Raw genomic sequence first — 16,373 nt, forward strand, 5'->3', positions numbered from 1 at the left:
TTTATTCACAGAACACAATGCTCACAGTGACTTTGTTCATGCACAGAGAACACATACCCTGAAGTTTAGAAATATATAAACTCTTTTAGCATGGTGAATTTCAAGAGTCTAGTGGTTCAAGTAGGCTCTTATAATAATAGTACCTTGAATTTTCTATAGATTTCATTTTTCCTGAAGCACTTTATCATGGATTATCTCATCTTTGTCCCCACGACATCACTGTGAGGTAAAGAAGGACAATTTTCATTAATAATATTATTATTATTATTTTTCCCAGTTTGCAGATGAAGAAACTTAAGTATAGATAATATGAAGTGACTTGCCCAAGGTCACACAGCAGGCTAGAGTCAGAGCCGAGTGTAGAGCCCAGCTCCTCCTACTCCCAGATCTGTGCTATTTCCTGATCTCTGCCCACTCAAGATTTAAAGGAGGCCACATACCATCCCCTGGGCAGGCATCCCTCAGTTTCTTCTTCTTCCCTGCCCAACCCTCCACTCTCTTCAGTTTCTGCTTCATTCAGAGGCATGGAACCAACTAGGACCCTGTCAACAAATCCTTAAGGCTTCAGAGCTGTGATCAAGGTGATGAATCCTTCATTCAGGCAGTTCTCCTCTAAAGTGGGGGTCGTATACTTGACGAACTTCTCCGTTTTAAAAATTTGGGCTTTAATACTCAACCCATTCATATCCAACACTGCTTCATGTTCTATCTGGGCAGATACATGTTGGGAAAATATTCTTGATTTCTGCCCCCATGTTCTATCTAACATGCAGAGTAAAACACATTTTGTGGAAGAACCGACCATAATCATACGTGTAGTTATGGTTTAACTTTTATCTTTCATGTGAAGAGGCATTGTTACACACATAGCTGTTGTTGCTTGTATAATAGTCCTTTTATTAGGCTTCAATGATCTGTCATTCATTTTGGCAATTTTGCAGGGCATAGATCAGACAAGTACATTTTATAAAACTTAAAAAAAAAAGGATTTTGATAAAACTGTAGCATAACAGGCTTGCCACAATCCTCTAAAAATATCTCACATGGAAATGTTCTGTATATTGGTCATTAACAATGTGAAAAGATTTAAAGACCCTAAAGATGATAATTTCCTGCGATTCCTAACGTTATTTTGTAAATTCTAGTTTTATTGCATTTCCCAAAAAGGATCAGGTAATATGATATCAACTGTTTTCTTCTTTCTTTATTCTCTTTTTTGAAAATAAGTCAATAAATCCACAGGCTTCATTGAATCCATAGTAGCCATGACTTTTACAATAATATGTATGAAAGCTGAACTGCACATTGCACATCAATCAAAATTAAATTAATATGGAATAAAAAGATACATTAAGGATTGCAAAATTGTAAAATTAATATTACAGCTATGTCACCTTCGCCTGCATCGGGATTGAGCAAGGGTGAAAGAGAGAGAGAAATCAATACCACGAATTTTGGAGAATGTAAGAGTAAGAACCAGTTGAAAACTTTATTTCTGTATTGTCTTGCATCCTGTTTGATGTTTCTAACATTCTGGAAGGGGAGAGAGCCTTATCAGTCAGGAAAAAGGTGGGGAGAAAAGTCACAGAACGGAGTGATGAGGGGAGAACGTGCCTTGGATCCTCCCATCAACAAACTGGAGATCTGACACAGCAAGTTGTATGTGTGTCCATTGCATTTGAAAAGGAGTTACTCACTGTGAAGTTCACCCTGGAAGCAAGTGGCTCTGTTCCTTGTCATTTCCAAAAAAGTCTTTGTATTGCTTTTTGCAGTTTTGCCATTGTGTATGGGATGATGTTACGAGGTTGTTTACTGGACAACAGTTATTTAAAAAAATAGAAACCTTGATCTAGCCCCTAAGCATTTGTAATGGTTTCTTTTGACGAAGGCTATGATCACATACATAGGAATCAAGATGCCATGCCAAAGTCCTCACTTCAAATTGATTTTTAATTGTCTGGAAAGAGAGGCTAGAATATTGATTTTAAAAGACAAACTGAACATTTTTTTCTGCTGAGAAAAGAAAGCATTGATTCAGAAATATGTGATTTCACCTCTTCAGTGGTCAAATTTGATTGATGAGATTTTTATTCGCTTGATCTCTATTTTGGCAAACTTCCTATAAAGAGTTATAAAAAGACTTTCTTTTATCATAGTCCCTGTGAATTAACCTATCGTCTGTTTGTGCTTGTTTGTGTTTCTCATCCTGAGCATTTCAAATTCTGGATACCATTTAAGATCACTCAAGTAGCAGAAAACTCTAAATTCTTTTGCATTAGAATTTTAAGCTTCAGTTATTCTTTTTGTTGCCCTGGTCTAAAGCCTGTGATAAGCTCAAGCCTATTATATCCATGCTTTCCCAGGCTTTTCTCTATCAGTAAATGAGGGACATAAGGCAAACATTTGCTACATTTGGTGTCCCCATGGGGTTGACAAATGTGCATGTGTGAAAAGATGTTGAAAATATGGGTCCAGGCTGGAGTTCTCTGCAGAAACCATTTTGTTTCTCCCAGGCAGTATAGATACTTCAAAGGATTTATCCATACTCTTCCAGAAATCCTGTGATGTATTGGAAAGAACTAGTGATATATTTTGGTGGTATATTATGCTTGACAACTGAAGACCAAAACATAACCTGATTTAATATATTGTTGAAATTACGTTGTTACAAAAGCCTCCTCTTAACTACACCTATCCTTCAGCCAGCTAGTTTATATGATTAAAAGTAAAATTACTGTCCTTTTGCATGTTTAAGACCATAGTTTTCTGTAATTGTGCACATAGGCTGATTTTGTAGCTTAGTTATATGTTACATAGGGTTATACAGTTTAGTTATAAGTTATCTGTAATTACAATGAGAAAGCATTGTGTTGAAACAGCATAAATGAAGTCATAGTATTTAAATGGCTGAAACAGAAATATAAGAATCAAATGCCTATTACCCATTCATTTGAACATTTTGTTACCATGCAATCTAATTTGTGATATTGGATAGCATTTAAAATTCCTTAGTGAGCCATTGGAAAAATAGCAAAAAGACCCCATTTATCCTTAGTGATCTTTTTTTTTTATGGTATCTGTTAAATGCATACTATATGTCAACTGCTGTTCTAAGCCCTGGGGTAGATACAAGATAATCAGGTTGGACACAGTCCCAGTCCTACATAGGGCTCACATTTTGAAGGAAATTTTCCTACTTTGGGTCTTCAAGGCCTGAAAAGAACATAGATGGGGTTAAAAAAGGAGATATTGGCTTCATGTAAACACTCTTCTAATGTCCCGCCCAACGTCTTTAAGACCTGAAGAGAAATATATGAAGCTGGAAAAGGAAGAAGTTGCTTCATGCAGACACATCTCCTGAGCATTAGTCCACTTCAAGTCTTCAAGGCCTTTTAATTGAGAGTGATTCAAGATTATCCGAGGTGGAAAAGGAGAGGTTTGCTTCATGCAGACAACGTTCTGCTTTTATTCTTCTACCTCAGGTCTTCAAGGCCTGAAAAGAAAATATTTGAGGTGGAAAAAGAGAAATTTGCTTTTTGCAAAATCTCTCCCATCAGTGTGTCCACCTAAGATCTTCAAGACCTGATGAGAAAGTATATGAACTGGAAAAGGAGAAATTTTCTTCTTCCAGAAATGTCTCCTGAAAAAAACTGCACCTGCAGCCTTCAAGGCCTTTTAATTGAGAATGAATGAATAAGGAATTTACTTATTTTGATGCTATTGATGCCTGTCTGCTTGCTTTGTTTTGTTTTGTTGTCTGTCTCCCCCTTTCTAGACTTCAAGCCTGTTGTTGGGTAGGGATTGTCTCTATTTATTCCTGAATTGTACTTTCCAAGAGCTTAGTACGGTGCTCTGCACACAGTAAGCGCTCAATAAATACGGTTGAATGAATGAATGAATACAGTTGAATGAATGAATGAAGGGAGAAGGATTTTATCCCCATTTTCCAGATGAGATAACTGAAGCACAGGGAAGTTAAGTGAGTTGCCCAGTGTCACATACCAGACAAGTGACAGAACCAGGGTTAGAATCTAGGTCTTTTGACTCCCAGGCCCATAATGTTTCTACTAGGTCATGTTGCTTCCCTATAAGCTTTCAGAATGCAATTCCCAGTGTTGTGAACATGTCAGGGGGCATTTCAGTAAATTAAAAACATTAAAAAGTTTAGAAGAAATTTCTTTAAAGTCATTTAAGATTTTTGAATGGAAAAATTTTAAATATTGAATTGGGCAGTGACAGATTTACCTTTGAGTCCTGTTTGATTGTGAAGTGATATTATAATCTTAATTTATATATTTCACAAAAACAAGAAATGTCATTTGAAAGTAGAATTTACAATAAGGCCTTTGTATTTTAATGGACTCTTTGGCTGTTAAAAATAGAAAAATAGAATATCATTGCTTGCAATGTAACACTGAAAATACTAAATGAATCTGCAAGTCTATTTCATTCTTCTATCAGGTAATAGAAATGCATTTTAGTAACAAGAAATGTAAGTTTAGATCCAAAAACCCTTACTTCTGTTTGACTTCCTTGTGTAGAGAAATGTTGCTCTTGTGACAGTATCATAGTATGTCAAAGTGTAAGTTTTCCTTGGCATTTGCATCCTGTCTATAGATAATCTATATAATCTTGGAAACATTTTGTTAAAATGCCAAACAAACTTATATATGAAAAATTAACAATAACTGGTATTGTTAATGCCAGTATGAAGTATACCACTTTTATCTTTCCAAAAGTATTTTCACAGTGATCATCTAATTTTAACACGACATCTCTGTGAAGTAACAGAGGAAACTGAAGATCAGAGAGGTTTCGTCCCTTGCCCAAGATCACACAGTTGACCAGGAGCAGAGCTAAGAGTAAAACTCAGGTTTTCTGATTCCCACTTCCATGCTCTTTCTACAAGAGCCTCACATATCTTAAAATATACAAACCTGAACTGTTTTATGGAAATAGAAGTCACTTAACTCGGAGAAGCAGCGTGGCTCAGTGGAAAGAGCATGGGCTTTGGAGTCAGGGCTCATGAGTTCGAAACCCAGCTCTGCCACTTGTCGGCTGTGTGACTATGGGCAAGTCACTTAACTTCTCTGTGCCTCAGTTCCCTCATCTGTAAAATGGGGATTAAGACTGTGAGCCCCACGTGGGACAACCTGATTCCCCTGTGTCTACCCCAGCGCTTAGAACAGTGCTCGGCACATAGTAAGCGCTTAACAAATACCAACAAATACCAACATTATTAACTTCTCTGTGTCTCAGTTACCTCATCTGTAAAATGGGGATTAGCTGTGAGCCTCACGTGGGACCACCTGATTTCTTTGTATCTACCCCAGTGCTTAGAACAGTGCTCTGCACATAGTAAGCGCTTAACAAATACCAACATTATTAATAGAAAATAGCTTCCTTTTTAAAATGATCTCAATCTCTTCTTGATTATATACTCTGATTTTAAAATGATCATTAGATTAATCATTGATAACTAGTGCTGCTAAATCCTCAAAACAGCACCAACATTTCATAGGTTTCTGTCACTTATGTTTGCTCTGTTTCATTAAATCATCACTACTTACACTTAGAAGCTGACAACTTAATGAGGGCTAATTCTCCTTTCTCAAACACTAGCTTCAAAGAGAACTTGGAGAGTGAGGTCAGAGTGGGAGAAATATGCAGAGTAGAATTATAATGTAAAAAACATTTTGGCTAGGTTTTATTAGACATTAAATGATCAGTTGTTTTAAAAAGGTGTTGGTAAACAAGGTCATCAAGTCTATCAGGGCCCTACTCTGCTGTCTTTCATCCAGCATCCTGTATCAATTCTCAGTTGGTCCATTTTTCCCCCACTTTTGTGTTGCAATGCTTTAATCTATTTGTGCCACCTCTATTACTCACTTCATTTTTATCACCTTTCGTAGGAGAGAGAATGGATATGACCCTTGAGAATGTGGAGCTTCTACAGGTAGAAATAATACATTTTCTCCTTTATTCAGTTCCAGATTATCAAGAACAGGATATCTTCCTATGGAGAAAAGAAACTGGATTTGGATTTAGGATCCTGGGTGGAAATGAGCCTGGAGAACCTGTAAGTGCTTAATGAAATTTTGTTTTCTTTTTTTTTAGTACCATTTTCTAAGTATCTGAAGCTCTCATGTAGCAAGGTTAACTAAAATGTTTATTCAAGTGGCTTTTTTGAGCGTGAAAGTAATTTGTTGTTTGTTAGGAAGGTAATTTGCCATTCAGATAAAGTGTCAATGTGGAATTTCTGCCAACTATCTAAATGTATGGAAAATGACAGTGGCACCTGTGACTTTAATCATAGGTTAGCCATGCTAAGAAAAATTGAAACCTATTGTAAGTCAAAGTTGCTCTCACAGGTTGACGATGTCACAGAACTACTTGGCATTTATATAAAATTACCCAAACCAATAGAATCCTCTTTCAGCATTTATAAATTCAGTGTAGCAGTTGTCATCTTAGTAGTTATGGTTGACATTAAAAGGTGTGACTATTAGCCTGAAGTACACTGTGTCTTCTATGTGTAAATTACTGGTCTTCCATCAGAAGATCATTTTTAAGAGTAGTAATCATGTTTAGGTAATGGTATTTGGGCAAATATAGTGCACACATTATTCTGCACAAAGTAAGCCCATAGTAAGTGCTGTTGATGATGACGATGATGATGATGTTGCTGTAAACTGGCCACTTTTGTCAGCTCTTGTGCTTACATGATGCATTCAATTTAATAATTTAATAGATTTATATTGGTCACATTGTACCACTGGGTGCTGCTGATGCTGATGGTCGCTTAAAGTCTGGAGATGAACTGATCTGTGTGGATGGAACACCAGTGGTTGGGAAATCTCACCAACTTGTAGTCCAACTTATGCAGCAAGCTGCCAAACAAGGTCATGTCAATCTCACTGTGAGGCGCAAAGTAGTGTATGCAGGTAAGTTTCTAACATATGAATTTGGACAGTGGGAATATTTTATCTTGACAATTTGGATCCATGTACGTAACATAGAGCTCTTTACTTGTCTGCCTCCCCAAACATTGAGTCTGATTGAGTTCTATATTCATACCAGAAAGTACGCATTTCTTTTAAGAGAAGGAAAATAAGCTTCACTGTTACCACAAATCTGCAAAATCACCATCAGGTAGAAGTACTTTTAATGTGGTATCAGTATGTAGTATCCAAAGGCTACTTGAATAACCATTCCTTAGTTTCCTCGTTTGGCTCCACTACTCAGTCTTCTTCACTGAAGATATAATAAGGTCTCATCTAATGTGAGAAGGACGTTCCCTTTGAACCTCAGGATAATTTGCTTTTGAAAAGTTAGATATAGTGCATGTAGAGTAAAATGAAAAATATATATTGTGCAGATATGACTAAAATCAAAACTAAAGAATGTTTGACATGCATATCTTTACAGATCACACAATGACTCAGTTGATTTCCAGCAGTTGGAAGTTCAATAAGACAGCTTGGATACTAAGGAAAGAGTGTGTAGTGTTTGCTTATTGTCTTGCACATGGCGTCAGAATCGTGTGAATAAAATGTTTTGACATGGGCATATTAATTACCCATATTTTGACAAGTGTAATCAAATTTGTGTTGAACAACAATTTACCCTATTTAAGGAGAGATAGTAAATAGACGTTTAAGGTCATTGGGAGTCAGGAAGAGTGTAGCTTCCAATTAAAAGAACGGGGGAAATAAACTAGAAATAAGTTCATTAAAGAGATTGACAGTTTTCTCTAGCTAAGAGTCACTGTCCTAATTTTTCCATCCTAAAGTATTGGAAATATTGGTGAGATTACTTGCAAGTGTTACCTATTCACCAGCGTAGTGAAAGATTATTGCCTCCTGGAAATATTTGGGTTGCAAGATAAGATGATTTAAACTTTTTGATTATGGAAAGAGATGGACAGTGAGCCAGAAACTCTAAATGTATGTCTCCTAGCAAAAGCTTGATTTTAAAAGATAGAGAAGACTACTTCAAGCCCACATATTGTACCTGATAGCATGCTGGAAGATGCTAAAACCCCTTGCTAAAGGGGCAAGAAAGTGTTTTCTGTGTGTGTACTGGTAACACACAGGTTATCCCTATAATAATTATAATGATGATGATAATAGTGATATTTGTTAAGCGCTTCCAATGTGCCAAGCATTTTACTGAGTGCTAGAGTAGATCCAAGATAATCAGGTCCCACATGGGACTCACAGTTTAAGTAGAAGGGAGAACAGATGTTGAATCCCCATTCTGCAAATGAGGGACCTGAGGCACAGAGAACTTAAATGACTTGCCCAAGATCACACAGCAGGTAAGCGGCAGAGCCGGTATTAGAATCTAGGTCCTCCGACTCCAAGGTCTGAGCTCCTTCCTCTAGGCCATGCTGCTTCCCTGACTTTTCCAACTTTTCTCTTCTTTAATCAAATAAGTTTGGACTACTACATCTGTGAAATTATTTGTATACATGTACTGATATAACAACACACTCTACAGAGTTTCCAAGTTCAAGTCTTACTACTATTTTGTGGTGAGACCCAAAGACCTGCACAGTAAATCTAAGGACCTCCCTCAAAAACCTCACAGAAAGCAGGAGTGTGCCACAGTTGTCTGCCGAGTTAGACTCTTCTGTTCCATTGCCACAGATTGCATCCTTATTAATTGTTAATTTGTTAAGCACTTTCCGGGTGTCAGGCACTGTACTAAGCTCTGGGGTGGATACAAGCAAATCAGGTTGGACACAGTCCCTGTCCCATATGAGGCTCACAGTCTCAATGCCCATTTTACAGGTGAGGTAACTGAAGCACAGAGAAGTGAATTGACTTGTCTAAGGTCACACAGCAGACAAGTGGCAGAGCTGGGATTAGAACCCATGACCTTCTGACTCCCAGGCCTGTGGTCTACCCAGTACTCCATGCTGCTTTTCTATAGTTATGGTATTTTTTTAAGTGCTTACTATGTGCCAGGCACTGTACTAAGCACTGGGATGGATACAAACAAACTGGGTTGGACACAGTTCTTGTCGCATGTGGGGTTCACCATCTCAATCCCCATTTTACGGATGAGGTAACTGAGGCACAGAGAAATGAAGTGACTTGCCCAAGGTCACACAGCAGACAAGTGGCTGAGCTGGGATTAGCACCCATGACCTTCTGATTTCCACGCCCATGCTCCATTCACTATGCCATGCTGCTTCTCCCACTTGCTGTGTGCCCTATTGGTTATAGAAAGAGTTCAGTACAATCTATTATCAATGCATTGAAAAATAAATTATGCTTATTTCCCTCTGACTACAGGTTACCCTAAATCAAAGTCCTGGGCAGGTAAGCAGGTCAGGATTTTAACCCATTGTCACTGAAGAGAGAGCAGTAACCCGCAGTATGTGAACAATCCCTTTTCAGAATACACTGCTAACCCTTAAAAGGTTCCCTGCAATCAACTGTCTCATCCAAACCGGACTTTAATTTTATAATGCAAAACAGAAGGGAAATGACCAATTGCAATCATGTCATGGGACATCATACTAATCTTACCCTTACTGCTGAAACAGCTCTTTGTTCCTATCATTAGTGTATCTCCCATATCTCCCACAATAGTAATTAATAATAATTATGATACTTGCTAAGCGCTTACTATGTGCCAAGCACTGGGGTAGGTACATGTTCATTAGGTAGGACATAGTCCCTGACCCACATGGGTCTTACTGTCTAATGAGTAGGATTTAATCCCCATTTTTAAAGATGGAGTAACTGAGGCACATAGAAGTTAAGTGACTTACCCAAAGTTGCAGAGAAGACGTGGCAGAGCCAGCATTAGAACCTAAGTCCTCTGAGTCCCAGGCCCGTGCTCTTTCCACTAGACCACACTTCTTCCTGAAATGAAATGAAAGATTCTGCAATTATATGGACAGATTTAATCCCTACATTCCTGCACCTGACATACTAATTGTCATGAGGAAATCTGGTGAAGGTTGCCAACCAACTGTAAATTAATTCAGCTAGTGCAGGTGTCAATAAAGGGGCTGGAGCCTACCCAGCTAAAGCCTTGATTAATATTTCAATGCCTGTCAATACCATGGTGGGCTTTCATTACCATGGTGGGCTTCATGTTGCCACTCTACCCCAGCACTTTTGGCAGCTGCTGAGGTGGTCACAGCTGCTTGAATTTGCCAATAGTTGGCAACCCTGAGTACAGTGCCTGGGTTGCTAGTGATGCCAGAATGGTGGAGAAGCAGGTTGGGAAAAATCATTTGACCACATGACATTGTAGCGTTGGCTAGTAGTGTCTTTTTCTGCTCACCAAAGATGCAAAACATAGGTCTGTAGTTTTCAAAAATCATTGTCCAACTCTCAAATAAGAGAAAAATATCCTGAATGCTCCCTAAATCTATACAGTGACCTATCATTGTTTCTGTTCTGTATGGCAGCATGACTTACAAGTTACTAGCAATATGTCTTTTTGGGATGCAGGACCTGGGAAAACTTATGCCTATAACAATGCAAATGCTGGGCAGGGCTCCAGAAAGGGAGGAAAACATCTGAGTCTCTACCTTGAGGGATGTGAGCAGGGGCTGTTTGTTAGAGAGATAGTGGGAAATGAGAGGGGAGATGCTAGAGATGGTGTGGGGAAGGAGAGAAAGGGAATACAGCTCATGCAGTAGTTCTGGCTGGTGCACAATTAGGGGTGCCTTCCATTGAGCAGAAGCTGCTGGAAGACTGTGATACTAAGAAAGAATCAAAAACAGCACCAGGAAAATGGGCAAATGCAGCAACCCAACGAGAAAAATCTTTGTGTGCACAATGTGGATAAGCCTGTCAGTGGCACAGCAGTCTTTTCAGGCACACCAGCATACCAGAATCAGATTCATAATCAGTAGGATCTTCTTCAAACCCAAAATTGCTCTTACACTCCCTCCCTCCCTCTTTCCCTTCCTTCCTCCCTCTCTTTCTATCTCTCTTACTCTCTCTCTTTCTCTCTTCACCATTCCCATCTATCATTTTTTTTTACTCTCTCCCTTTCTCAATCCCCCTTTTAACTCTGATGAGGAGAAATTATTGGAAACCAAGTATCATAGCAAAAGTTTTGGCACTACAGATTTACCCTTTGATTTTTTAGGTCAGCTATTTGGAAATTTTGCAAATGAGTAAAAGGCCTGTACAAACAGAAAGAGGATGATGTACAATTTGCACAGTGTAATCTTTCTCTTTGAGACTGATCTTTTAAATTAGGATTTAAATGTTTTTATATTGAAGGGATTTTTAATATTTGGTGTCATGTATGTAGAAGCATTTCTGAAATAAGCTTAGTTCTTATTCTAAACTTGACACTAAATATTGAGCAAAAAGTTGTGGGTTGGCACAAAATACAACCAAGATGAATCATAATATTGTTAATAGAGGTTTGTTTGGCCCTTTTTAAAGTAGGGGATTCAGAAATAATGATCCTTCAATATGATTAAGGCATTAAAGGAACTACAAGGCAAGAGCCTAGTCATCTGTCAAAGTGCATGATTAGGATTAGGATAGGAACATTATTAGAAAACTTGTGTAAGAGAAAGAAGCAGACTGTTAAAGAAGGTGAGAAAATCTTTTACAATGTTGATAGGTCCTAGATGATACCAATGGGTTTTACAGTGCAAAGGATTACAGTAGTTTTAATAACATAATAAAAACATGACCGGGTGGCTAATCTATTTTATATATATATATAAAATTTAAGGAGATATTGAAGCTTGAACGAAGTATGCCATTTACAGAGCTTCCTTGTCTGTCAGTAAAGAACCCAGTAGTTGTGTGTTCTGATCCTCAGAATGCATCCATTCATAGAAATTTTGCTTGCCTGACATACACAGAATATGCAGTAGTATGAGTTATTTAGAACAGCGAGCCTTGCTAATTAAGACAGCATTTAATGAATGGTGAATGCAGAATAGACAGTGGATTTCCCCTATATCTCTCCTCTGATTTCATGGGAGAAAATTGTCACATATGTCACTTATTGCTTCATTTTTATCTGGACCACAAAGGGCAGTATATCAAAGTCAGTCCAGAGAAACACAGGGCACCTTTTTTTGTTGTTGCAGTTCCCAAAACTGAGAATGAGGTACCCTCCCCGGCTTCTTCTCACCACAGCAGCAATCAACCGGCTTCCCTGACTGAAGAGAAACGTACACCTCAGGGAAGCCAAAATTCCTTGAACACTGTGAGCTCGGGCAGTGGCAGCACCAGTGGGATCGGCAGTGGAGGTGGGGGCGGCAGCGGGGTAGTTAGCACCGTTGTGCAACCATATGATGTGGAGATCCGCAGGGGAGAAAATGAAGGCTTTGGTTTTGTCATCGTTTCTTCAGTGAGCAGGCCAGAGGCAGGGACCACTTTTGGTAAGTGCTGGCAATTTTTCCCCATGGACTGATGGACATGATTTAGAGTGCAGTGATGCAAAGAAATAGTGAAATAAGCCCCAAAATTAAATTATGTGAATATGATTCATTTTAAGTAATTCCATTCTTGTATGTCTTTATGTAGTAGGTGTTTCCGTCTTGAATCCTATTTTCTATGATGTACATTTGCACAAATATGCACGCGCACACACGCACACACACATAACACAGAAACCCCACAAACCTCACATTCAAATGCCAAGTGGTATTTAAGATTTGAGTAATGCCAACTGTTATGACAATACCTTCCAGGCTTTAGCTCTGGGCCTTTTGCCAGGTGTTGCAGTGATGTTCCCAGTGCTGTATCATTTGTATCAATAGCATGGAGGGGACATTCAAAGAGAAGCAGCTATTTTTTAATTTTTTTATTATAACAGGAAATATATTAGGAATTTAGAAATGAAGACACACAGATTTCCCTCAAATTACAGGAGTTTTCTTTGTTGAAGATTAGTTGCAGTAGCAACTGATAAAATTGAATTCATGATGACGTGAATTCAAATGGGAGAGAGGGACAAAGAGGTTTATGTAATTTGGCAAAGGACAGTTCAGGAGCTGGCTGCTAAAGAACCACTCTAGGCTCTTAATTTGTGAAAGAGATTGATCTCTACTGAGGGTTGAGTGATAGTGGTGGCACCCTCCTGCTTGATAATAGTCCTTTTTATTTCTCATTTGAGGGAAATGTCAGTACTCGCACATGTATCCCTGTAGTAGATGAACGTGCCTTTACTAAGACACTTGGAACCAACCTTACAAATTAGAATTCACTTAATACATTATGGATGAATATCCTGAAGTGAAGTGTAACTTTTATTCCTGGCATTCAATAGATTTGATATCTGCACATTAGATGATTTTTCTAGAAAGGCAATATAACTGCGATTTCCCCTAGAAGTCACCATTGCTCACATTTATTAACCATTTTATTATCTTGTAGGTAGAAATGGAAATTTTAAGTGGAAGTGGGATTTCTCTTCTCTCATTTTACCCTCGACTGTTGTTTTCCTTTGGCCTGAACAATAAGCAAATCAAGCCTTTTCTAATACTCTGCATGAGATGCTGCCTCTCAACTTGGTGGTGCTTGCCTCATATCTATAGCTTCATGCCTTTCTCATATGAGTAAATCATAGAGATGGGCTGAAATTTTTTTCCAAACTTACATCCAAATATAGATCCATTATATTCTGCCCTGCAGGTACTGATTTGTTGCTGATAGACCAGATAATTACAACTCTGTTTCTGAGCCTTTCCCCAGCATATACCAGTTGATGTGAGCAGGGTCATCTTGCTAAAATTAAAAGAAGTTTAAATCAGTTTATATACATCCTCTGTCTGAATCTACTCATTTTTTTATGATGAAAGCACCTTCTCAATTGACATCATTAATTCCCTGTAATCCTTAAAATAGAGTAGCTCTTTGGTTCAAGTATCTCTAAAGTTACCCATGCTTCAAAATATGCATATTTATGCAATCATTTACCCTGGAACTCAAGGTGATTCAGCCAGAAATGCTTTTTCAGGCTGTCAACCACATTTTCACTTGTAGTTAAGTTATTGTTGGGTATTTGAATTGGCTATGGCTTCCAAAGGCAAAACAAACCAGCCTGCTTAAATGTACATTTCTGCTTTGTCCACAGAGTGGATGGACAGTATTTGAAGAAAATGTGCTTAAGGGATATTGAAATAGTTTGAACTCAGCTAGCTTATCAGTAATGTATTTGCCCTATATTATACTTATGTAGATGCTAAATTTCCAATTCCAATTTTAAACTTGAGAGATATTTACTCAGATGACTCCTTCTCTAAAAGATTGGAAGAGGTGGAAAGTAAGCAAGTATTTTGAGGAATCTTTGTGATCTATGTTGGTCTTTGCTTGGGGATTGCTCTTGGCCCATCTCTTAGAGTTATGTGACTGCCAAATGCTTTCTTCATTCACAATATTCACAGTGGAAAAGAGAATGTCTTACTGCTTACATTTGTAACATTTTCGGAGTGGATATCTGTGGTGACAGGGGAATCTGTTTCCTTATTAGACATAGAATGAATTCTTTCTAAATTGAGAAAGAACAAAACATTGGCAGAAGTTTGGACAGGACCTGGCATAAATGAAAATAGGACACAATGCATTGACCCAGAAGGGCGAAGAAATTGTTTAAATTATCAGTTTCAAGTTCAAAGTCCAGAAATACACTAGTGGTGGGTTGTTTCAAGTTCATAGTCCAGAAATACACCAGGGGTGGGTTATTTCTGGACTGCTCAATGTATTTGTAACCATTTAAGTGGGGGAGGGAGAGGGAGAGAGCAAGAGAGAGAGAGTTTTCTCTCAAATTGGTCAACTACCTATAGTAAATGTCTGCCTCTGCCACACAATTACATGTGACTTACATACAGTTGCTTGCCAATGTTTTGATCAGCACAAAACTCTCCTTAATAACTTTTGCTTGGTGCTTTAATTAATTAACCCTTAACCTTCTCTTTCCCTTTTCAACCCCTTTTCTCCTTTTTCCTTCACTGTATTCCATGTAACTTTAAAAACAATCATTTTTTAAAACTCAATACAAAAGCAGGAAATGCATGTGTGGCCATGCCTCACAAAATAGGTCGCATTATTGAGGGAAGCCCCGCAGACCGCTGTGGCAAGCTGAAAGTAGGAGACCGGATTTTGGCCGTTAATGGATGTTCCATCACCAACAAATCACATTCAGACATTGTCAACTTAATCAAGGAAGCAGGAAACACAGTTACCCTGCGCATCATTCCAGGGGATGGTAAAGTATATCTAATTTCTCTTTTTCTCCCTTGCTCATATTCTCAGAAAGGAGTAGTGTTGATTTAGAGGTAGCATATCTGTTTCTTCATGAGGCAATCAGTGTGATTAGAGCACAGTTCTTCCTCTGATTTAGATATCTATATCATGGGGTGTGCCAGTGACTCAAAGTTGGTTTAGCAATAGAAACCTGCACCATTTTTCACCTTGCCCATGCCCCTTTTTGTTTTAAATATTGTTTAAATTATGTATAAATCCATAATTTATTTATATTAATGTCTGTCTCCCCCTTCAGCTCATTGTGGGCAGGGAACATATCTAATGATTCTACTTTATTACACTCTCCCAAGTGCTCTGCACACAGTAAGGGCTCAATAAGTATGATTGATTGAGTAAATGTAACAGTGCCACTCTGGAACTGATGTGGATTTTAAAGTGTGAAATGGTAAAATCTAACAAACATTTTAAAGCCCTTGATGGATTTGAGAGCTCATACTGTGTTCAACACAAAGTTTAAGTGATGCTTGTTAATAAGCTTTGTTAATGCAAAGGTCATGTTATCTTGAGAGCAAGGGTTCAGAACATTTTTAAAATAGTTTGCCTTATTCTCTGCAGCACAGGGTCATTCCCAAATAAGCTCACCCTGACCAAGGGTAAACTTATTGATTTTTGGAAGTGAATGAGAGCAGGAAGGAACTAACTTCTCAGCTCACTTGGGGCCTCAGCAATAGATAGAGCTGATACTCTGCCCATAGCGTTGCAAAGAAAATGACTTTGAAATATGAGACATTTAGACTAATGAATAAAATCAGGTAGCTCTGGTCCCTAAATTCTGAAATTCAATTACTGGCATTTTGTGACCAAAACGACCTGAGTGCAAAGCTTCCTGAAGAAAGGTGAAGTGCTTGCCCCTTCTTTTCTCTCCCTTTTCCTAATTTTTATAATGTTTCTTCTTGTTCAGCATTATGCTGATGCAACATTTCTTCTGTTGTGATATGCATTCCTCAGAAGGAAATTGTGGTTTATAGATGATTAAGTTGTTCAAGTTCTAGTTCTGTAGAAATAGAAACCAATTAGAAATAAGGAATAGTTTTATCAGTAGCTTTCCAAATGCTAAATAAGTAGTTTAAAAAACAGATCAGAGAGTTAACAGTTTCTATACTC

At 38.1% G+C, this 16,373-nt stretch overlaps 1 protein-coding gene across 28 annotated transcripts in view; it reads left to right on the plus strand.

Moving 5' to 3' along the window:
- Positions 1–16,373, plus strand: part of MAGI1 (membrane associated guanylate kinase, WW and PDZ domain containing 1) — a 613,606-nt gene that overhangs the window by 573,329 nt on the left and 23,904 nt on the right. For 12 of the 28 annotated variants that reach the window (XM_029050061.2, XM_029050064.2, XM_029050069.2 and 9 more), the window contains 5 exons: positions 1,386–1,469; positions 5,988–6,079; positions 6,752–6,944; positions 12,089–12,382; positions 15,007–15,210. In XM_029050061.2, coding sequence (XP_028905894.1) covers positions 1,386–1,469; positions 5,988–6,079; positions 6,752–6,944; positions 12,089–12,382; positions 15,007–15,210 — 867 coding nt within the window. The remainder of the gene's footprint in view (positions 1–1,385; positions 1,470–5,987; positions 6,080–6,751; positions 6,945–12,088; positions 12,383–15,006; positions 15,211–16,373) is intronic. The other 16 variants (XM_029050063.2, XM_029050073.2, XM_029050086.2 and 13 more) reach the window with 7 other exon arrangements.

Source organism: Ornithorhynchus anatinus, chromosome X1, assembly GCF_004115215.2.
Source record: "Ornithorhynchus anatinus isolate Pmale09 chromosome X1, mOrnAna1.pri.v4, whole genome shotgun sequence".
Lineage (NCBI taxonomy): Eukaryota > Metazoa > Chordata > Mammalia > Monotremata > Ornithorhynchidae > Ornithorhynchus > Ornithorhynchus anatinus.